At 40.5% G+C, this 23,268-nt stretch overlaps 2 protein-coding genes across 6 annotated transcripts; one reads left to right on the forward strand and one right to left on the reverse strand.

Moving 5' to 3' along the window:
- Window positions 1-2,986: 2,986 nt before the first annotated feature.
- Window positions 2,987-12,917, forward strand: LOC111569895 (E3 ubiquitin-protein ligase TRIM35-like). 3 transcript variants are annotated; one of them, XM_035949095.2, is made up of 7 exons: window positions 2,988-3,333; window positions 5,271-5,366; window positions 5,462-5,698; window positions 5,779-5,801; window positions 5,900-6,018; window positions 6,097-6,311; window positions 9,435-12,917. In XM_035949095.2, exons 1-7 carry the CDS (start codon window positions 3,109-3,111, stop codon window positions 9,450-9,452), a joined length of 933 nt encoding a protein of 310 aa, XP_035804988.2. In that variant the 5' UTR covers window positions 2,988-3,108; the 3' UTR covers window positions 9,453-12,917. The 3 variants fall into 3 exon arrangements, with proteins under 3 accessions (XP_054866128.1, XP_035804988.2, XP_035804987.2); XM_035949094.2 differs by lacking the exon at window positions 9,435-12,917 and adding an exon at window positions 7,385-9,285; XM_055010153.1 differs by lacking the exons at window positions 5,271-5,366; window positions 9,435-12,917 and adding an exon at window positions 7,385-9,285 and having other exon boundaries at window positions 2,987-3,333.
- LOC111569925 (long-chain fatty acid transport protein 1-like) lies at window positions 7,849-22,239 on the reverse strand. Of its 3 annotated transcripts, none has more exons than XM_055010152.1 (14): window positions 22,089-22,239; window positions 21,829-22,006; window positions 21,568-21,706; window positions 21,226-21,481; window positions 20,119-20,283; window positions 19,456-19,525; window positions 18,250-18,341; window positions 17,761-17,870; window positions 17,390-17,599; window positions 17,175-17,301; window positions 16,938-17,075; window positions 9,671-9,835; window positions 9,429-9,575; window positions 7,849-9,340 (listed from the first exon to the last, which is right to left on the reverse strand). In XM_055010152.1, the coding sequence occupies exons 2-14, from the start codon at window positions 21,999-22,001 to the stop codon at window positions 9,183-9,185; spliced, it is 1,950 nt and encodes a 649-aa protein (XP_054866127.1). In that variant the 5' UTR covers window positions 22,002-22,006; window positions 22,089-22,239; the 3' UTR covers window positions 7,849-9,182. The 3 variants fall into 3 exon arrangements, with proteins under 3 accessions (XP_054866127.1, XP_023128143.2, XP_035804986.2); XM_023272375.3 differs by having other exon boundaries at window positions 20,119-20,286; XM_035949093.2 differs by having other exon boundaries at window positions 20,119-20,286; window positions 21,829-22,015; window positions 22,089-22,235.
- Window positions 22,240-23,268: the final 1,029 nt, after the last annotated feature.

The following is a 23,268-nucleotide window of genomic DNA, read 5'->3' on the forward strand; positions in this document are numbered from 1 at the left end:
GGCATGACTGAAATGGAGGCGTAGTAAACAAGGGCAGAGGGAATTTCCAGTGCATCTCCCGTCCCCTAGTTCATCACCCTCTCGTCAGCTTGGAGTCAGGCCACAAAATCCATCCTGTGGCGATGTGTGTGACTAATGCGAAGTGGCACAAACCAGAATCAGCTGTCGTAACTGAGCAAACTGATGACAGAGCTGTACGGTGGAGATGGGTAATTGTGTGCAACAGCTACTGAACGTCTAATGCAGCGAAAACATCTCACCAAACACAATTTTCACACTTTTGTGAAACTGATTAAGTCTGGAGAGAAAGAGGTAACGCTCAGCTGCTGTAGTGGAGGACAGCAGATGAAGAAAAGAAGAAGCTGACAGAGAAGAACATGAAATATGAAGCTCCACAAAAACCTTATGGAAAACACATGCAGAAACACATTTTGAATGAGTGATGTGTTTCATCTTGTCTCAGCCAGAATATCAGACCCTGCTGCTCAGATCTTTGGCCAAAGCCATTGAAGAAGTCTTGTGTATTTGAAGTTTCAGAAGAATCATTTATGTATAGTAGTAAAAAAAAAAAAAAATCTTATTTTACTTATTTGATGACTAACAATAAAAACTTAGTTTTAACTGATTTATTTATGAATTTAGTTGTGAATGTTGATATATTAAGAGTGAAAGCCCACTTACAATATGATGACATGATTTCGCAAATTTCCCTCATTAAAGGTGAGATAATAATTGTAAAATGTTATTATGACATGTTGGTCAGACTGTTGGAAGTTATTAATTTATATTGTTCTGTTCAGTCAGGTCTTGGTATTTTTACTATAGGCTTCCTGGAGGGGATCCATTGGAAAAGGTCAGGATTTGAAAAATGTAGGTAATTTTTGAACAAGATATCATGACTCAAATGTAATTTATTAAACAGTTGATACAACCAGAGGTTAGTGGACACACTTAAAGTTTGTCTGTCTGCCTTAAGAATGTGACTTGGATTGTCTGCAAATCTTCATGATGGCATGGCATTGCACTAATATCACTGTAGTGTGTGTCATTAGCATTATCTGGGTGATTAGTCACACATTTCTTTGGTTGAAATGCAAACATTAAGCCAGTAAGCCTATTAATCATAACAAGTTTGCAGATTTTATTAAATTCCTTCACCAGCCATCCATTAAAACTCCTCAAAACTCATCTCAGAGCATAGAAGTTACATATTTAGAAGTTTTTTCAATGAAAAAAACTCTCTGCCTTAGATCTAACTCTATACTGTTGCTCCTTGAAGTGCACATCTCTTTTTCTACCTACCAACCCTCCGCTACTTGCTGCAGCTCAAGCACACCAGCTCACCTGAGACTAAAGATACAGCAATAGATTCAAAAACCCAAAAAAGACCTGTGGGTATACACAGTTCAGACACAGGAGACCTGTTCAGTTTACGTGCAAGGACCACTCCATTAGTGATATGCACACAATTATTTATGAAATGAGAAAGTAAATGTGATGTTGATGAGGACACAAGTTGTGGCTGTGGTGTGAGGAAAGCTTTGTTGAGGATAAGTGGCAGCTCCCGGCCTGGAAGACTTAGTCCCACGTAAAAAAGAAAAAAAAAAAAATGTGGGGAAAGGCAGAAGAGAGGAAGAGTTAGAGAGGGTCAGGGTGTGGCACACCAAATGAGATCTCAGAGGTTAGCAGGGCAATTTATAGATATATGACATGACTGGGAAAGTTTGAGTCCTGCTCCTGAACTTCAGCTAAAAAATATACCTCCATTCATATGGTCATGAAAAATCCTTAAAGTCCCACTACCATCAGTGATGAAACTCCAAAAAAACTCACCTCTGTGTATAAAGTTACAAATTTAAGTTTTCCTCCTTTAAAATAATCACTTTCTGCATTTAAAATGTCTTAGATGCCACTCTTCACTGTTGACTCCTTGAAGATGTGCAGATCATGAAGACCTCTGCATGAAGTCTCTGCCTCCTTTTCCACCCACTTCTCCCAACTTGTTGCAACCCTAGCACACCAGCTCACATCCACTGTAAAACTACTCTGTGCTACATGTTGGCAAGTTGTGATATTGAAATAATTCAGCCATGCATGTTTGAACTTGAAACCAATTCTAAAGAAGAATAACGACACAGAAAGTCCACAAACTGGTTCCATTTGAAGTCTTGAAAGTCGATGATGTGACTTCGAGCACAAAAAACAACAAAACAACATAAACTCTGTTTTCACCGGAGGGTCTCTTTATCAATGTATCTAACTGCAAAGGTAGCCTTTATATTTACTATGTTGCAAATGCAGTAAACAGATAATGTGACAACACCACTAATTTATTTCACTTTAGAACATACGATTCAATGAAATATGAATCATCTGTTTAAACTGATCTCTTCTGAACATGTTCAGCATCTGAGCAGGTCAAACTACTGAAGGGCAATGAAACAGGATCCATTTAACATAACTCAGACCTGGCATACAGAACTGTACATGAAGTACTGAAAGACAGAGAGTGTAGCTCCACGACCAACTGATCAACGTGCAGATGTACTCAGTTGTTCTTTATTCAACGCTAAATCTGAGGAGCTTAAACTTGGTCAAATAAACAGAATAATTTCACACTTGATACTCTGAGGTGAACGTTTGAAACAATTGCACATCACAAATATTCACACTTCACAGTAGTACAACCTAATTACTGCTACACCCCTATGGGAGGAAATGGGCGAAGTAATAAAAATGACAAGCAAAGGCACAAGAATGAATTTGGCCCTGGGATACGAGAATGTATCATAAATCACAGGGTTGTGCAAGTCAAAATTGACTCTGCAGGGTGATGTATGGCTGGGCTGCATGTGGCGGAGGCACGTTGGCAAAACCTCAAGTTAGAGATGAATGTTGTAAGCAGATCTACTGTATGGAGCTTCAGTTCCTCTCATGCTGCACATAGATAGATGTAAGCCTCACTTATAGACATGCAGCACAACTGCAACACTAATACTGAAACACTCGGACATAGCGCACCTCCCATTTGCTCTGCTCCGGTTCCCACTTGACATCCGTTTTCTCACAGTTTAATTCTGACACTCGTCATATGTAGAGGCTTCAGTCATGAGCTATGAAGCTCCTCTCCATGAACCGCTGCTTAGATCTGAGGCTGAAGGCCTCGACTCGTCTCCCCCGTCACTTGAATCTCCAGAGTGGTGTGGGAAACATGAAGAGGGCCTGTCTATGTTCTGTTTGGATGATCTGGAACCCTTGTGTCAACAATGTGCAGCTGTGAACCATGTAGGACACAGAGTTTACCTTTTAACTGAGGCTGCAGTTGATTGCAAGGTAGGAATCAGGCATTTGGTCCTGCAGCTAATCCTGCAAAACATTTCAGTTGCATTGACAATATATAATTTCTTCTGTGCATTACTTCAATCAGTAAGTGCAGAAGAAAATATAGAACCACAAATATGCAATAATTCCCATGCTTTTTTCTAGAGCATTTACGTAAAAACATGCATAGTTTATAGAAAACTGACTCTATAAAGGGACAAAGTGCTGCTTTTTTGTTCTAATTCTTATGTTCTTTTGCTGTACCTAAAACAGAGCATACAGGAATTAGACTGCTGCTGTTTTACACAGTCGTGCTGCAACTTACAGCAAAGCAACCTCGCTATTTGACGCCTGTCGAAGGTTCTTTTTTGTTCATATTTCGTGAGCACTGCAACCAAAATGATTTTTCCCTTCTAAAGTTGTTTCATTTCAATATATTCAGAGTCCCCAACCTCTAAAACTATGCAGCGTTTTGCAAGAAAATATGAATGAATAGGAAAAAGTAGGGGGAAACTAGCATATTTTTATGCAGAAGAATATGCTTTTCAGATTTAATTTGCGTCCACTTGGATCAAAAGTGAAAGACCTGAAATAGGCTTGCTTGTTCCACTGAAAGCAATAAAGCAACATCCTGAATGATCAGTCAGAGCAGCTGGCAGGAATTTACTGTTTTCCTCAAGAACACTTCAGCAGGGTAGATGATTGCTAACAAGAGTGCTTGAATGCTGGTATTCTAGTTACAGATGCTCTTATATCACAAAAGCCAAACCAAACAGTAACACAAAGGCTTCAAATAACAGCAGAGCTCCCAATAGCACAGACTCGTACAAGATCTGAGCCCACTTTTCTGCCAAGACTAAGGGGGCCCTCTCATGACTGATTCGTCCTTTTTCATTTCGTGCTTCCTGCAGCCACAGAAAGCGGATATTTAAACAAGCAAGCAGTCGGGCTTTAAAAGAAAAAACTCTCCTGTAAATATTAATTTTCCCTGCCGAACAGATGCCGCCTTGTGTTGATCTAAGATTAGTTGATTCAAGCTGAATTTAGACCCAGTTTGAAAGCTGAAAACTAAGCTGGTAATAACTGTTTCTGTCCTTGTGAGACATGTGGCATATGAAATTTGAGCATGCACACCAGAAAGCCAAGAATAATCTGAAGAGCTGGTGGTTTGTGTTGAGTTACTGTGAATACTGTTAGTAAGCATAAAGGCCTGGTAAATGACTACAGGAAAACACCTGCTAATAAACTGTGGACAGTGATGAAAGATTCAGATGTTTTAATTTGAGTTTAAAGTGGCCACAGCTCTGATTAAAATACTCTATTACAAGTATAGTCCAACAATTTTCTAAATTCTACTTAATCAAAACTGTTCACTGTCACTAAAGTCAAACTGTATAGAATCTAAAGTTAAAGTCCTTATTGTGCACAATAATTCCTACCATTGACTTATTATCACATATTTATTGTAGTGTTTGATCTTCATTAATCATATTTTAATGCTGAAGAATGTTAATATGTTAACTACTGCATACATTTTGGGATCATCCGCAATGATGCGTATTCTTTTCTAAAATTTTGCAAAGGTTTGAGGTATAAAACCTTGACCTTCAGCTAACATCAAAAGTAGCCTCATTGCTGTCCAGAGGTAGGACTTGAGTATATGTACTTAGTTACTTTAAATCTCCTGAACTAGCTGATATAAAACAATTGCAGGGCAACGGACCACAATTTTTTAATAATTGCAGAGTCGAGCCGACCCAAAAGCCACGTGGTTCGGGTGCAAAGGATCTGAACAACAAGTCTCTAACTGGTTTCCCATTTGCTACTTGTTATTCCCCATATTCCCCTCTCTCAAAAATGGTAAAAACAAATAAAAACATAAAAATGACCCAAAAATATCCTTAAAACAATACGGTCTGTGTCAATGTAATTCTCCTTTTGGCCACTAGGAGGAGCTCAGAACATCTCTAACAGGATTGAACAAGAAAGTGATTGACTTGGAGAAAGTTTCACAGACCTATAAACATGCGTCCAAGTATAACCAGGTACAACAACACCTCCCCAGACTCAACTGAAAATAAATTTTCGGTATTTATTCCCCTGTTGTCACGTTTTTACACATGTTTCCCTCTCCTTTGAGGCTGAGGCCAAACTGACAGAGGAGCACATGAAGGCAGAATTTGAGCAGCTCCACCAGTTTCTGAGAGAGGAGGAAGCAGCCAGGCTACAAGCTCTGAGGGAGGAGAAAGAGGAGAAGAAGTTGGATCTTGAAGTAAGGATGGACAATATGAATCAGCTGATAAAATCTCTGGAGGAGAGGATCCAGCTGATTGAAGAGGAGCTCGATGCAGGAGGTGATGGAGTGGAATTCTTACAGGTAACATCAGTGGAATGTTGCATGATTATTTGATGAATGGGGATAGGTGTGTATTTAAACCTATGCACTCTTTTTCACAGAACTACCAAGACAACATGAATAGGTATGTGGCTTTTCTTATTTTTTCTTTTAACAACCAACACATCCACAAAGAGGTGCAACTAAGTGACAGCTTGATTATTCACATTTTTTTTACTGCAGCAAATGGATGGATCACAAGACGCCAGGGAAGGTTTCCAGACCTCTTATAGATGTGGCAAAACACTTAGCTAACCTTCAATATGCTGTGTGGAAGAAGATGGAATGTGTCGCCCCCTACAGTTAGTATCTTTCAATGCGTGATTGCACTTCCAACCTCCTCTGTGCTCAGTTTCTCTCAGCTCCTCTGTATCTTCCAGCTCCAGTGACCCTGGACCCCAGAACAGCTGGCCAGTCTGTGAGGCTGTCTCCTGGGCTTAACAGTGTCCACATCTGCCCTGGATCTCTACAGCGGCTGGAACAGAATATGCATGAAGCTGTGGTTGTCCCTGGCAACCCTGAACGTTTCCACCCTTATTCCCGCATTCTAGCAAGAGAAGGCTTTAACACAGGAGTGCACTGGTGGGATATTGAGGTAATATATGTACTAGAGGCGTACTTGTGCATTTATGAGCTCACATTTTCAGTCAATACGGGCACGGATACACGTTATGTGTTTCTTTGAATCAATATCAGTCCAGATATCAGATTTTTTTTCTGATAAGCGTCATTGTCAAATATCTATACATTTTTTATCCTACTGTGGTTTTACAACTTCATACATGCTCTTCTGAAATTTAGACATACACTCTTTCTATAATCTGATGTTAAAGGTTCCATACAAGAGCCCTTTATAACAAGTTTATTTAGATCTTATATGTCTCCAGAATGTGGCTTTTAGGTGTCAGCTCAAAATACTGCGCAGATAGTTTATTAGTTCCATGCTTATAATATGCCTGGTTTTAGTTCTGTTTCAGTCAGGCTCTTTCAGCATCAGTAGCTTTAAATCCAAGTGCACTGCTGCTGTCCACACCTCTCTGCATCTACTCTGTTTCAGTGGCAGAAAGGATCACAACAAACCTGAACAACTTTTCTGATCTATGGATCTGATCTTTTCTCATATTTTGTTCCTCTCTAAACACATTGGGGACATGCATTTGGGTAATTCCACCTCAGTTCACCAATTTTTAAAAAAAAATCTTCATGCCTGACCATCTTATATTTGTCAGATCTTTTTCTGTCCATGTGTCAGTTATTTAGTAAAACAATGGCAGTAGTAGGGGCAGTGGTAGTGCAACAGTTGAGTTTCCAGACTACTGATCAGAAGGTCAGAGGTTCAAACCCCAGTGTGGCCACTGTCGGGCCCTTGAGCAAGGCCTTTCCTGTTCCAGGGGTGCTGTACAATGGCTGTCCCTGCACTCTGACCTGGATTGGGATATGCGAAAAACATTTCACAGTACTGTAAAAATGTATTTGTGACAAATACAGGCTTAGTTTAAACAAACAAAAAAAAAAACGTAGTGGGCTCATAGGAAACATTCGTATTCGAGTTAAACATTCATAAAGAAGGTCGATTTTTGCATTGTTTTCTTCATGGCAGTTACCCTCTATGATTTGAAAAAAAGGACTTTCTGTGACATGGCAGCTTTAAACATTTTTCTCCAACAGGTTGGTGGCTGTGATAATTGGACGCTGGGTGTAGCTGCTGAATCTATATGCAGAAGGACAGAGTTTGAGGCATGTCCGGAGGCAGGACTCTGGTGCATCGGCCAGAGAGACGAAGAGTATCGAGCTCTAACTAGCCCCTCTGAGATCATTCGTGTCGGTCATCACCTGAACAGGGTCCACGTGAGGTTGAACTGGGACGGAGGGCTGCTGGAATTCACGAATGCTGACACTAACGCCCATCTTTTTACGTTTCAGCATTGCTTTGATGAAACCGTGTACCCATATTTTGAGAGTATATCCACAGGGGGTAGTTTTGCTGTGTTGGCACAAAGAGTGAACATCAGCGTGGGGTCAGACTGTGTCCCTGTTGAAGACATTGCTATCTTTAGGGAGGATCAGGGGGTGGAAATTGAATCTACCACTGAAAATGACATTATCACAAATGGCAAAGTGGGCACTGAACATCTGACAGAAGACAAGAAATCAGCAGTTTATTCTGTGGGAAAAGAGAAGACAACCAAGAAGGAAAATAAATCAAAAAATAAACCTGCTGTTAAAAAACGATGCACTAAGACCAGGTTCAGTGTGAGCTACCATGTTTCACTGAACAGAGCACTAAGCAACATCAACAATGAGTGTGTCAACCACAAACAAACTTAAATAAACCATGTTCACAATCTGAATTCTTATCCTGTTCATAAAAAAAAGAAACTCTGAAAAAAAAAATTACAATGCAACATTTAAAAGTAAACACCTTCTTTTACATTCATGTTAATATTCTTCTTAGTTTTTAACCCTGCAGCATGGCTCCAGGGTTTTGCAATGCTGCTCTGTTTGTGCATCAATTTGAGCCAGGCCATTGGAGATAGATTGCCTTTTGATTAAATACATTCATGGTGCTCAAACACTGTGCACTCTGATGTTTCCTTTAGTGCCAACATGAGGTTCACATTTGTGGTTTTTAATGAAATGTCACAGCTTTTAGATGTTCTGCCATGAACTTTACAGACATGTTCCTTTCTGTAATAATCAAAATGTTCCTTTAACTGTTAATTTAGAAGCATTATTCGGTGAAAATGTTGTTAAACTATGGTCTATTTCATTTGTCTTTAGTGCTTATTAGCAAATAATAGCATATTAACACACAGAACTACACAAAATATTGGGAACACCAATTACATAACACCTGCTAAATTTCAGCTTGTTAGCATTTTCACACAGTGCAGTGCATAATTACTAGCTTGCTCGGCACGTGAACATTAACGCGTTCACGTGCTGAGCCCTAATAATTACACTAATTAAATTCTTAGCCTTGTTTAAAACACATCCAAGAACTACTTGGATTTTGTTTCTAATGAATCATATGAAATTATGTATTTGCTGTGAGCTGTATTAAAATACATCTTCTGAAAATGTGCTACATTGTGACATAGGATAATAACCTGAGTTTCATTTTAAATTGAGACTTTTGAAGTTTTGTAATCGTGTCATGTTTGGTTAGCTTTTATTTTATTTTATTTTATTGGATGTAAAGCTAATGCAAAAGTATTTTACTGGATATGGAATATTATTGAAGCAAACCAAGATGCCGTATCATGTAAGAACAATCCTACTATATTACAAACATGTGAGTTCACATATTGCAAAAACAGATCATGTTTCCAGTATCAGTATTTACAGCACTGCAGTTGTCTCTAAATCCCATTCATCAGTGACTTTTGTGTTGTTTTTCTTTTGCATTTAAATCCACACAGTATCCTCACCAAACGTCTATATTTCCTCATCTCCTCCTCTTGTCTCATAAAGATGCTTTCCCCTCCATGATGGCATTATATAGTTCATCAGTAACAGCCTCGTAACACCCAGCACGACTATTCAGAAAATAAATCTTTTCACTTGTTTCTTGTGGCTTGTATCCTTCCCTCTGCAGTCGTGCCTTTTGAATTTTGAAAGTACCTGAGAACGAAAATAGGAAAACAAGTTCGCTTGTGACTTTTTCTGTTTAATATATTGATTTTTGAATGTCCTTGCATTGTCATCTCACCTGTAGTGTCAACAGATGGCATGAGTCGGAGGAAGATGGGGCGTGCGTAGGAGGGTAGAGCTTTTTGTACAGCGATCAAGAACACATCAAGGTCCAATTGGCCTCCTGCAGGAGATATTGCTGCCATACCAGCCTTCCCCTCCACCCCTGCACACAAACAGTTTGACAGACAAGCACGACAATGAATAGAAGATTGGATAAGACATGTTTTTTCCATCCTGACTGTGTCATCTCAGCTGTACCTGGTACAGATACTCCATAGACGGCTACATCAGTGTGTCCCAGCAGTCCGCTGAGGACTCCTTCCACCTCTGTGGTGGAAACGTTCTCCCCCCGCCAACGAAATGTGTCGCCGCTGCGGTCCTTAAAGTACATGTAGCCATATTCATCCATCACTAGCACGTCACCTGATGGACAGAAACAGAAATAATAACAACTGTTGTCGCCTGTGTAGGTCATGGTAATCCTAAGACCTTCAGGAGAAGGCAACTGGACTTATGATTTTGGTTCCTGAAAACTGAAGATTTCAAATTGACTGACAAGGAGTCCCAGTTATATTTTGTCACCCTCAAATCACCAGAAACCTACACAAACAGACCAATGCCTACTGTTTGACTTCAACAACCCAATAAAACAGAAGGTGGGCTTATCAGAACCTTACAGTACCGGGCAGAGAATGTCCCTACCAAGACAAAGGGTAAAGAAAGGCAGCACATGGTTTTTAAAAAAAGCTCTTAAAATCTGTGGTTATTCCAAATGGGTCTTCACAAAGGTAGCAAAGAGCTGTGGGAAAAACAGCACAATATCAAACAGAGAAGAAACGACAATGTGTCTGAGAATTCTGGCCAGTGAAGTGTAGTATCTGATCTGATATGAGTTCTGATAGTTGTTGACCATAGAGTGAACTTTTAACTAACAGGTGGTAGTAAGTACTGAGAATGTGTTTTCGGCTCCAGAAACCCTATGCTGTGTTGACATTGGGGTCCACTGTTAACCTATAGCTGACCTGTGACCCTTGGGAATGTGCAGAGTAGGGGGTTTTTGTCTGAGGAGGTGTTGTTCTTGAGTAGGGGTTTAAACCAGATGTTGTAATTCTATCCTTTACCAGAGGGTATAAAATGACCACCAGCCCTTTGTTCAAGTGGGATTTTCATATTGGCTGGGAAACTCTCCACAGGCAGACCATGGTGCCTGTTCAGATGCTGTCTTATTTATGTAATAAATTATATCAAAAAAGTAACAGTGTCAATGGACGTTTTCTTCAACATCTACACATCCTTGAGGTTTAAGAGAAACTACGACAAAAAGTGGCGACGAGGATGGGATCAGTTTGTGGTCTCCTTTGAGGTCACCGACAGCTCCAGCGCACTTTTCCACCGCTTCAGAGAAGGAGAAGAGAGAAAGGACTGGTCAGAGAGAGAAGAGTGAGTATGTTTCTCTCACAATGTGGGGTGCTGGTTGGTGCGTGGAAGCTGAGGGTGCTTGGCTGCACTGTAAAGGATCATGTGTGCATATGCCAGGATGTGTTGAGGTTTAGGATAGCGTTCGGTCTAAATTGGGGGGTTTATTGATAGATAAAAGTTGAGTTACAAGAAAAAGAGTTTATTGTGTTAAAGAGAGAAAAAAGTAAAGAGTTTATAGAGTATAAGAGAGAGAGTTCAGAAGTGAAGAGAGATGAGGCTGCAGCAATAGAGTAGAGAAGAGAAATAGAAGTTGAAATGTTGAAGTTGAAGAGGTAAATGTAGAATAGCAGAACTAGTAGCGATGGAGCAAGCTAAATAACCATGCAAGTTTAATGAGACAGGCCTGAATCTTGTTAAGGGTAAGACATGTGTAAATTAGATGCTTTAAGTGCAAGTTGGCTTTTGAGTAGTCGAATTGGTGTTTAGAAAAAGAAGAGGACAGAGTGGATTTTACCTTTGGGGCCCAGAGGTCAATTGGCAAAGTGAAAATATAGAGAGGAAGAGATGAGATGAAGAGAGACCAAGTGAAGAAGAGGAAAAGAGGCCTGAAGAAATAGAGTTTGAGAAGAAGAGGAATGAGGATGACAAGGGAAGCCGCAGATTTGGACAAAGCCCTCTGGGAGGCAGGTAGCTCTGGCCACAAACCCTGTTATGTGAATAGCCTACATGTAACAGGTCAGTTCATTGAACTGGGGATATAATGATTATATTCAATCGTAAATAAGTTCCCTCTCAAGTTCCCACCGGAAGACGTCACGGTGTCCGAAGCAGCTTCTCGATTGGATGATTTATATCCCAGAATGGTAGCACAAATTTAGATGATAAGGGAGAGAGAGAGTTGGAGGAGCGGCTTAAGCATGCTTTTAGGATTTGTGTGAATGACTTGACACTGGGATTGGATGCTGAGAGTGTTGTGGATGAGGTTGAGTAGGCCTATGTGTTTTATTTTGTGAGGTTGATTTGTTTGATAGTGTGTTGAATGTGGGTGCTTTATTCTGTGAGTTTGTGTCGGCGCCTATGTCTGCATCTGGGTGTGGGTCTGGAGTGCACGCCAGCTCCTCCCTGATGTGTGTCTGTGTCTGTCTGTGTGTGTGTATGCTGCAGCGACTGTGTGCGTGGGAGAATTTTGGCCAAAATGAAACAGATAATGAATACATAGATGAATATAGGGGATATTTCTGATTGAGTCGACTTTTGTAACTGATATGGATATATATATATATAGAATAGTCTTCTTATTAGATAGATATAGAGAGAGGTTGTTGCCTCCTCAGTGTTGAATACCTATGATCCCTTCTGCAGGGGGGACGTTTATGAAGTTGCTGAATCCGTATGAGCCTTATGAGAGGACTATTGTGAATTGATAATATATCTGAGCCTTATAGTGGATGTGTATACATCTGATGAATATATGGGAGCCTTTGCTGAGTCTGAGGAGAAGTAGAGACTCTTGAGGGAATTTATTAGTTGGGGGACAATTAAATGACTTAAATGTTGATGAAGAGATGAGTGCAAATTGCAATGAGTGGTTTTTTGGGGTGATGTGGAAGATTGATGGTGATCATATGACATTAACCCTTTGTTTTGTTTTTCCAATGTTCGACTGTGATGTGTGAGAATTGTGGAGGAGACTGAGGAGATGGAATGTGTCTGAATCCGATCCTCCATGAGGACAGATGAGAGGACAGCTGATGGTGCTCTACATGAGCTGAAGCTTTGCGGATGACAGCATGTGTGGCTCTGGTGTCTGACGTCACCAAGGCTAGTGTGATTTTATCCACAAACTGTTTTTGATGTTGTTTTGCTTATGTACGCATATGTTTATTGATGATATTGGGGACATATTTAGTCTGTTCACATATCGGTCCACGGTGTTTCCTTTAGTTTGGGGTCAATGAAGCACATCTGTGTATACATAGAGGGGATGTTTTAGTTATTGGAGAGGAAGCTTGGCAACAGACTGACCATCTGAGGCATTTAAGTGATTAGTAGATCATTAGTGATTGAGATGATTGTTGAATATTTGTAGAGAGGTTGATTTGGCTTGAAGGCTGTTGAGTGCATGATGTCAAAGATGGACCGTGAAGTTAGGGGAGTGATTATGCCGGTTGATGTAGTCCAAAGGAGCAATCTGCTTGTTGAAGGTATTGCAGAGATGTCAGGGAAGTGGAGCAAGCGATGGCCTGATATCGACCGACCTTGGCCGGTAGAGGGGACTCTCAATCCTGATGTGATAGAGATGATGCAGGTGCTGGTGTCCACCCATAAAGCAGGCCAGAAGAAAGGGAAGAAAGGACGGAGACGCATGGAGAAGAGACGGATGGAGCTGGGTATGCTGAAGTTGTTTGAAAATGAAGGACAGAAGTTGTTGAAGGCTGTGAAGGAAAGGAGAGAGCAGAAGGTCAAGGAAGCAGAGCAGCTAGTGGAGAAGATTGATGCACCTTTCTCACATGTGGCTTTGATGAAGAAGCCCCCACCTAATGAGAAGGAGGTGAAGTTTGCTGCTGTTTATCCTCAGCCCCCACCTAATGAAAGGGGGGTGACTGTTGCATCAGAGATGAGGCTGTTGGAGGATATGATCCAGTAGTGAGAAGGATTTTGGCTAAAGCAGAGAAGAGAGGTGATGAGAGAGTGCAGAGAGGAGGTCTAGGAGAGAAGGAGACTGATGAGAGTGAGGATGGAGACAGTGATGGAGATTCTGAGAGTGAGAGACAGTGGGCTTTAAGAGAAGTTGAGAGAAGGAGAGGAAAGGTGTCAGATAGGATGTGTCCAGTGGTTGTTAGAGGCCAGAATCTGGAATACAAGCCTTGGCAGAATACTGATATGTCAGATATACTTGAGAAGTTGCCGACTCTTTATGATGGGGCATATCCTTGGATTTCGAAGCTTGAGGAGGTTCTAGTGGGAACACAACCTGCCAGGGGAGACATAGAGCACTGAGAGATACGTTCCCAACGAACATACATCCTGATAATATTTTGATTGAGCCACTGGGTCCAGAGGAGAATCCGAGGGCCTATGTGTCGGGGGCTCATCAGATGTGGAGAAATGTCACAGGAAATGACCCAGATGGGAACCAGATGGAGAAGTTGATTCTGCGAAGTAAAATACAGAGGGGGTTGCCACTGCCAGTGAGGAGTAGATTGGCAGAAGTGGTTTCTCTGGGGAGCATGATGAGAGCTGCCTACACTGATCATGTGGCTCATCTGGTGGAGCTACACAGGAAGAAGGAGCATGCTCAGAAACAGCAGGACGAGGAGGTGCTTAGGAAACTACATCAGATGCAGCTGGTGGAATGTAGGAGAGAAGCTTGTAGTGAGTAGTGGTTAGAGGAGTGAGTCTGACTCCTGAGAGCAACATATATCTACAGTCAGTGAAACAGCCAGAGGATTCTTATTGTATGATAGATGATTTGAGAGTATAGTGCCTGATTTTGTAGTAGATTTTTCAGTGTTCCGCTAAGTGTGGAGACATTACATAGTTCTCATATTTGTTATATATATTGGAAGATGACTTGGATACTCAGTCCGTTGCTAAGTTGTTGCTAAGTTTTTGTTAAGTTGGTTGTTAAGTTTGATGTTTGGGGTGTCACTTACAATAGAGATGTCCAAACCTTAAGGGGATTTAGTTTGATCAAAGGGGGGACTGCAAGATGTCCTATGTATGATGTTGTTGGTTGCAAGATACTGGTGGATGATTTGTTTCTTCCTAGAACACTAAGGGGAGAGAGTGGCTGTGGTGCAGAGATTCCTGCAGCCGAGTGGACTCGGATGTTCACATGTGGACAATGGAATGGACAAAGAGAAAGGAGGGAGAATCCTGAATGAGGACACTGCAGTGGCATACTACGACATCAGAAGATGAAGCTGCTGAAAAGCGACAGTTTGATATATTGATGTGTTCTTATGTATGCTTACAGGATTGGATGTTGTTTCATCATGTATGATCTGTTTTATTATGAGAGGTTTACTCTTGCTTACATTTTCCTACATAGGGGAAATATTTGAATTGTGATAATGCTAGTATGTCTAGTTTAGGGGGTTTCTATAACTCTATGATGGATGTGAGTTGTTTATGAAAAGGGGATGTTTTCTCCTAGGAGGTGAGTACATTGGGATCTCAGGTGTTTTGTTTTTTTCGATTGTTTAGGGACAGTGATGTTAGGCAGGAAGAGGTCCACTGAAGGGTACGATGGGTCGACCAGCCTGACTTTGGACACTTTTTGAGTTTTATTTCTGTGATTCCCAAATGTATTTGCTTTCACTTATTTCACAGAATCTTTTGAACCTCTTTTCTGATTGGCTTGGAGTACCATATGTGGTCGCCTAGGCAGAGGGACCGTGGGAGAATTTTCCTGTCTTGATTGTTTGATGGATAATTTGGGAAAGATAGCTGCCAGGCAGGTTTTTCGCTCTCACACTCCATAAATTTACTATGTTGCTGAGCTTGTGCCATGATTAGCATGGACAGAAGAAAAGTCATAAACATTCTGTGTGTGGCTCTTATGTACTCAATATTACGATAATTAGCGAGACAAATGTCTCGAAGGGGGGAAATATGTAGTATCTGATCTGATATGAGTTCTGATAGTTGTTGACCATAGAGTGAACTTTTAACTAACAGGTGGTAGTAAGTACTGAGAATGTGTTTTCGGCTCCAGAAACCCTATGCTGTGTTGACATTGGGGTCCACTGTTAACCTATAGCTGACCTGTGACCCTTGAAAATGTGCAGAGTAGGGGGTTTTTGTCTGAGGAGGTGTTGTTCTTGAGTAGGGGTTTAAACCAGATGTTGTAATTCTATCCTTTACCAGAGGGTATAAAATGACCAGCAGCCCTTTGTTCAAGTGGGATTTTCATATTGGCTGGGAAACTCTCCACAGGCAGACCATGGTGCCTGTTCAGATGCTGTCTTATTTATGTAATAAATTATATCAAAAAAGTAACAGTGTCAATGGACGTTTTCTTCAACATCTACACATCCTTGAGGTTTAAGAGAAACTACGACAGAAGAGTTATGGTTTGAAAGGAGGAGTTAATTAAACCGTCTATGTCAAACTGAAACAGCCATTTCACAGGATGTCCACAACACCATTTATCAGGTACTTATCATGCAGTCTTGAGATCCTTCCCCGGGTAATTTTACAACTATTAACACCTTGAGGTATGCAAGGCCATTAGTCATATGATTTGATAATATATACCTGCGGTTCCCCTTTGTTCAGCGACAGCCTCTTGAATGAGAGGTGAAACATCTTTTGAAAATCAAAGACAACTCCAGTTGCCTTCCACTGAAGCTCTGAGCAAACATCATCATTATCATCATTATCATCCCAGCAGGTGATTAATGAACCAATGACAAGATGGATGGGAGCATCTGCAGTGATCATGATTTAACAGTGCAGTTTTGATTCTGGTATAGAATAATGGTAACTCACTGCTGTCTGTTTTTGACACAGCAGAAGCATTTCATGGAAAAAAAATTGAAAATATAAATCGAAATATGTAATTTTGATACATTAAGATGTGTTTTAATCAGTGAAAGGGACAAGATTTTTCGTGAGGAGTTTAATAGAAGTATGTTTTCAGCTGAAATTCTGGAGGACCACACCTTAAAACATCCCCCTCATGTGAAATGCCTATAAATGAACCATAAATCCAAACTGTGTAACGTATGTTTTTGTTTTGTTTTAATCTATCGCTGTTACCTCATCAGTTCCTGTTCTTCTCAATGGATGAATGGTGATGTAGTTTCTATTAATCACCCTTCAGTGCTTTTTCCCCCGATAGGGAGCCAAGACCTGTCTAATCATGAACTAGACAGAGTAACAGCAATAAACAACATGGAAATGTTCCCATTTTCACAGACAGTGAGTCACTTTCAGTTACACCTATGAGCCATTTAAAGCTTGAAGTACAGTTTTCTCACACTGGATGCCTTCAAACAGTGAGATGAAACATGTCTGACCACAGGAAAGCTGGAAATCAGATGTAGACCATCCATCATTATTCTTCAGACTGATGTTAAAAAGAAAGAATAAAACATGCCTGATATGTAAGCGGAGTCTCCCATCTTGAATACGTTGTGAGCTATTTTCTTATTAGTAGAGTCTTTATCAGCATAGCCGTCAAATCTCCTTAGTGGATCAGTGTGGTTGATGCGTCCAACTAACATGCCTGGCTCCCCTATTGAGACAGAGAAAGAACTTTTATTGATTCATTTACAACACTTGTAACACATTTTTATCCTCTTGCGGCTCTATAAATGTGTTTTTGTGATGTTACCAGGTGGACAGGGTATGCAGAGTCCCTGTGAATCCCTGAGCAGCTCTCTGTTATCCTGCTGCACTCTGACCAGTCTGATGGGGTAAAAATTGGGCAGGATCCGGCTGTTGAAGCCACACGCCCCTACCTGAATGTGTAAACATATAACATGGTGCATGAGATGGGATACCATTTGTGAAATCCTTCAGCTTGCCACAACTTGCACATAAGCATACCTTTCCATCTGTGTTGATCAGACTGCAGTTACACTCAGTGGCACCGTAAAATTCCCCGATTCTTTGGATTCTGAACCTCTGGACAAACTCTTCCCACACAGACGGACGGAGGCCGTTACCGTAGGCAACACGGACCCGGTGCTGAGCCTCAGAAGGCCGTACAGGCTGGGCCAACAGATAACGGCAGATCTCACCTATGTACTGGATTACCTGGATACGTACGCACACACACAGAGGCACAGTTACACAACAAAACCTCCTGACTTCAGAACAGAATGACTTCTCTTGTTTACAGAAGTGGCTCAAAAGAATCAATAGGACTAGAATCTGGCCTTTGGTTGGACACACTTACTGCAGCGGTGTGTACTCACAGTGCAGTTGTGTTTGACGCAGTCATCCCAGAAGCGACTGGCCGAGAACTTTCTCCTGATTACGACAGTCGAGCCAAAGAGCAAACACTGTCCTACACCCATGATGGTACCTGTAAACAGCCACATTAACATTTACATACAGCGCATACAGTATTTTCACTCCAAAGACAAGATACTCATTGACTTAATACATTTTTAGGATCGAGTCTCGTCTATTTTTCATTGTATGTAATCCAGGGGATGCAAAAGACATCACAGCAAGACATTGTTGCAAATGAGCAACATTTCAAAGGGGGTACAACAATACAGTAAAGACTATCAAGTATGATTAATTATAACTGCTGTTAATGTCAGTAATTATAATTGTAGTCATTATAATGGCATCACGGAAACATGTTGGTAAGATGGTGGGATGAGGGTTGGATGATGACACTTTTTGCATGTTCTTCATGCAAATTAATGAAAAAGATTCAACAGAGCAACACCTACCTGCAGAATGGTAGAGGGGAAGGCAGTTGTAGATGATGTCATCATGACGTAATCCAAAGGAGTGAAAACCAAAGGCAGCAATGCGATAATACCTGGCAGACAAAATGGAATAAACTGTCTGACAGAAATCACCACTTGTCAGCTTATCAGTAGACACTGATGGTCCTTGCTGTACAATGAACAAAAATATAACCAAAGCATGCAAAAGGTCCTTCCTGACACTGAATAAAACTTGAAAATCTAACTCCTGTTGTTGTGATTAGAAATAAAAAGGTTTTGAGCTGCTCCATTCACAAATTCTCAATCTAATAGCAGAAGAATGTTGTAACAACCACTTATTGGACACTAGCAAAGTGGAGGATGATGTTTTCCACCAATGGATCTCATTTTGAGCTGTACTGAGCAGATGGCAGATAGGTTTGGCAGAGGACAGTGGAACTTTATTCCCTTTAAATGAAAAGGGATACATCAATGACAAAGTACACATCTGCATTTAATTGATGGCAATCTCAACACCCAACAACATCTAGATGAAATCTAGACAACCACAGTTACCCCATCTATTCACTGCCATTACTTGAATTTGAAGGTAAAGTGCGTCCACAAGTTGCCAGAATATGTTCTGCCCTTCTATAGCAGCAGAAAATGTCCTACAATGGCCTACATATTCTACAGACATATCACCCATCCAACATCTGTGGGATGCGCTCAATGGACATGTCTGACAACATGATCCAGCCCCCACAAATGTCCACCAACTTCACCAACCACTTCAAGAAGAGTGAGACAATATTCCACAATCAGCATCAGCAGCCTTTTTAACTCTGTGTGTTGCAGATGTGTGATCCTATGACACGCAAATGGTGAACACACTAACTTATTATTCCACTTTTGATCTGCCCACTGTCTGTATATTTAAATAGTGTTTATTTTGTTGTTTCATGACATCTTCTCTGTCGCAGAAGTGCTGTGTGTTGCAACAACAAATACATATTCCACCATATTAAAAAGAATAGATAGATTTAATAAAATAATATGTGCTGTGTTTATAGTTTTTGTTCAGCGTAAGTAAAACATTAGCGCAATTTGGTGATTTGAAGTCTTTGCTATCCTTCTTGAGTTGCTACATTTTCCTGGACTCAATGCTGTTAATGTGTGTGTGTTTTTTAGTTTCCTCCATAAACTGATCACCACTTAGGAACTTACCGACTGTGCACCACTATAGCTGCCTTTGGCATTCCTGTTGTACCAGAAGTGTAGATGTAGAAAAGTCTGTCTGCATGGAGAGAGGGGAGACATTTCTTCAGTGGATGTTCCAAAAACCCTTTGTGCTTTGACATGTGTGGTATGCACCCGGACTCCCCCATCAGTCCCTGACATATTTCTGTTTCTCCTTCTATTTCTTACATCTGACATGCTGAGCAAGCAACGACTTGAAGAGCATCACCTTAAGAATGCCATGTGATAATAAATATACATAAGCAAATTAATAAAACAAATGTAGGCCATATATCACCTAATAACTCAAGTGTCAAGTTAAGAGTGAAATTTTTTATGTATTACATGAAATAAAAACATGAAAACTGTTCAGTGCACATCATTTTATGTGAATACTGCGTTGAAGCGAGCTGATGATTTGTTTGACAGCCGTGTTTGTTCCTGCATGTGTTGTCAAGTAGGTCGAATCCCATAAAAAACAGACCCGAGAGAGTTAAATCTGGCAGTCCGCAGTTTACTCTGGCAGGCAAAGACTTGGTATAGATAAGAAGTTGTTGCGCTCAAAACTTTGTTCAGTGTAACACAAGAGGAGCCTGATATTGCAATAGAATCCTACCCATAATCCGATGCACAAACACTGCACAGCCTCACCGTTAAATTCTTTTCTCAGTTTGTACTGTGGTGAGTGTTTGGGTGAACAAGACAGCAAAGCATCCAAGTTGAGAACTTGGACGCTGCAGAGTTTCTCCTCATCCTGCTGCTCACCAGCTCTGAACAGAACCATGTCGGACTGCAAGGACTCAATCACCTCTGACACTGCTGGAAGTTAATGAAAAGCCATGTTAGAAATGTGGAGCGGGCACATCGGCACAGGATAATTATTATTATCTTTAACTGATCAGCAAAAATCCCACTTAAAGTTGGAGTTCGTCCCCAACTTAACTGCTGTCAGCTTACCAAGTATTGATCAGCAAATATCTCCACTGTCTTTATCTTTACACTTTAATTTACAGTAAAAGAGGTTTTTCAACAGTAAAATTACAGACAATAACAGACAAAAGTATAAATGTACATGATTCTCCCTAGAAAAAAAAGCCACAACTGTAAAAAAAAAGAAAGAAAAGAGATATTTACGTTAAAGATGTGTATTTTTATAGATGGTACAACTTTTGACTCTAAAATAGTATTTTTTATTGTATTGAAATCAGAAAAACATTCTTGTTTTACAGATATTTGCCATTATTTAAAAGAAAAACGATATACATTAAAATCTGAAAAATAGTAAATAAGTCTTTAAACTTCTATTTTACGGATTTTTCCATATTAAGTGAAACCACAGATCATAACTAGTAAAATCACAATGTTTCAATTAACAGTCTCTGTAAAAAAAAAAAAATCAACCACAAACAAACCAAAACTGTAAATAATATCCACATTAAAAAAAAATCTGTATTTTCATAATGGTAATTATTTTGTACAGTTATTTGTTGTTACTTTAAAAAAATCATGCAAATTAAAGATAGTAAAATGGTGAATATTTTCTAGATTTTTTCGCTGTTTTGTTAAATTATACACAATATCTTAAAAAGTTAGAGAAAAAAAGTATAATTTTACATGTTAAAAAAATTGCCAAAATTGTGCATAATATCCACATCAAAAATCTGTATTTTTACATATACCTATTTGTTCTTTTACAATGTGTCACCATAAAGTAATTTTAGTAACCAAACAATATAATTATGTGTGGTTGCTTCTTACCTTCAGTCGTCTCTGTTCCAAACACCACAGCTCGAGCTCTAGACACTTTGACACAGTGCAGCAGCGAGTCCAGTCGAAGGTTGTAGTTGATGAGTGCAGCCTCTACACCCACCATAGCCAGACCCAGCCACAGAGCCACCACTAAAGGCTGACTCTCCAGGTACAGAGCCACTACATCGCCCTCAGCCCAGCCCTGTGCCAGAGCCCAGTGTGCCACGGCATGGCATCGCTCCTGCAGCTCCCTAAAACTCCAAACCTGGAGGAAAATAGATGCAGTACATTTGATTCTTTTAGGTTTCTGTCACAGAGAAGGTGCCGATGCTATTTACTTGTAATCCTCACCTCTCCTGTGGCCTCATAGATTAAGGCAGGTTTGTCTGGGTGCAGTGTCACCATCTGAGCAAACAGGGAAGGGATGGTGCTTCTATTTCGCAGATTTCGGTACATGGAAAACTTCACTCGCAACAAAATCACCAAACACCTAAAGGAGTGGAAAGGAGAGGAATGAAGGAAAGTTGAGAACAGGAATGGAGTAGACAGCATGGAAGATGAGTATCTTATAAAGGGGAGACATTAACATCCAGAAAAAAACTACTTGCGTACGTCAGATCTCTTTTGACTGTGTGTGCAGCTACATGAATACTTCTCCAGGATCCCCTCGAGAACATGCCGAGCCCGAATCCCACCAGCAGAATATGGAGCCATGTGAGGGACAGCAGCCACACGGCCCCCAGAATAACGAGGCTCAATATGACACCACTAGTCAGATGCATCATATTATCTGTGGGGACTCAAACAGCAATTTCACACACACTAAATCAATCAAAACACACAGATTTAGAACTTGGTGAGAGGAGGCTTACCTGTGCAGGTATTTCAAGTGTTCTCCACCAAGAATACAACGAGTTGACAGCAGGAATGGGCTTTGAAGAGCTCATGCAGCAGCGGCGGCAGCTCAGAAGGGCTGTCTGATGTTTACAGAGTGGTCGACAGAGTTGAAATGCCCGATAAGAGGCAGCACACAGCAGAGAGCAGTGCAGGTTGCGGCTCATAGCTCCTGCGTCACCATACCGAGGGTGATTCATCACCCCGGGAGGCAAAACGTCATGCAGAGTCTGATTTATGACATGATAAATGCCTGATTTCATGGGGAAAGTAGGGAAGTAACTGTTCGTTTTGAAGGGCAACATTCAGAATGCCACATTAGTTAAGTTGAATTCCTTTAACTCCACAGAAGCTAAAAAAACAATCCATTACAAGTAAAAGAACCACATTTAAACTGAGAAGTAGGTTATCGTCTTTAAATTGTAGCCTGTAAAAAGTAAAAGCACAGCAGAACGGCGTCTGTCATGAGATAATTAGCACTTTACATGTAAGATTTAAAGTCAGACTGCACTGTTTTTGAAGTGGTTCTGTATTACTTTCTTTTGTGTGTAAAATATTGTAATCTGAAAAATAGCTGTCAAATAAATGTGAGTTTAAAAGTTTAATTGTTATGAAAGAAAAGTGAGGACACTTTCCCCTCTACAGGTGAAAAGTTGAACTTACAAGCAGTAAAACGCACCCCAGTTCACTTCAGACACGAAATGTTTTTGTTGCTACAACAATTCTTAGTTTTGTAGACTAGAAAGCTTAAAACACACCACAAAAGCAAAACCAGTCGCATAAAAAGGTTGATTTGAAATCCAAAGGTTGGCTCCAATTTCCTCTAAAGATAACATCTTTGACTGTTTGACCAATTGCTATAAAACTAAAAACTTTAAAAGCATTGTTGTGCTCGTATCAGTTTGTGCCTTTCTCCTTGTGTGTCATTACATTTATCTTCACCTGCTGTAACTTGCGTGGCTGCTGCTCAGTAAAAGTTTGGCATTCTGGGCTGTTTTTTTCCTAAAGAAATATAACTCAAGGGTATAATTTTGTGATCTTCCTCGTGGCAGCAAGCCCTTGTGAGCAGGTCTTCCATCACTTTTATCCTTGAGCAGTTACACAACAGGCAATCTTTGAGAAAGTTTTGCTTTTTTTCTGAATGCAGACTCATGCAGA

Source organism: Amphiprion ocellaris, chromosome 4, assembly GCF_022539595.1.
Source record: "Amphiprion ocellaris isolate individual 3 ecotype Okinawa chromosome 4, ASM2253959v1, whole genome shotgun sequence".
Classification (NCBI taxonomy): domain Eukaryota; kingdom Metazoa; phylum Chordata; class Actinopteri; family Pomacentridae; genus Amphiprion; species Amphiprion ocellaris.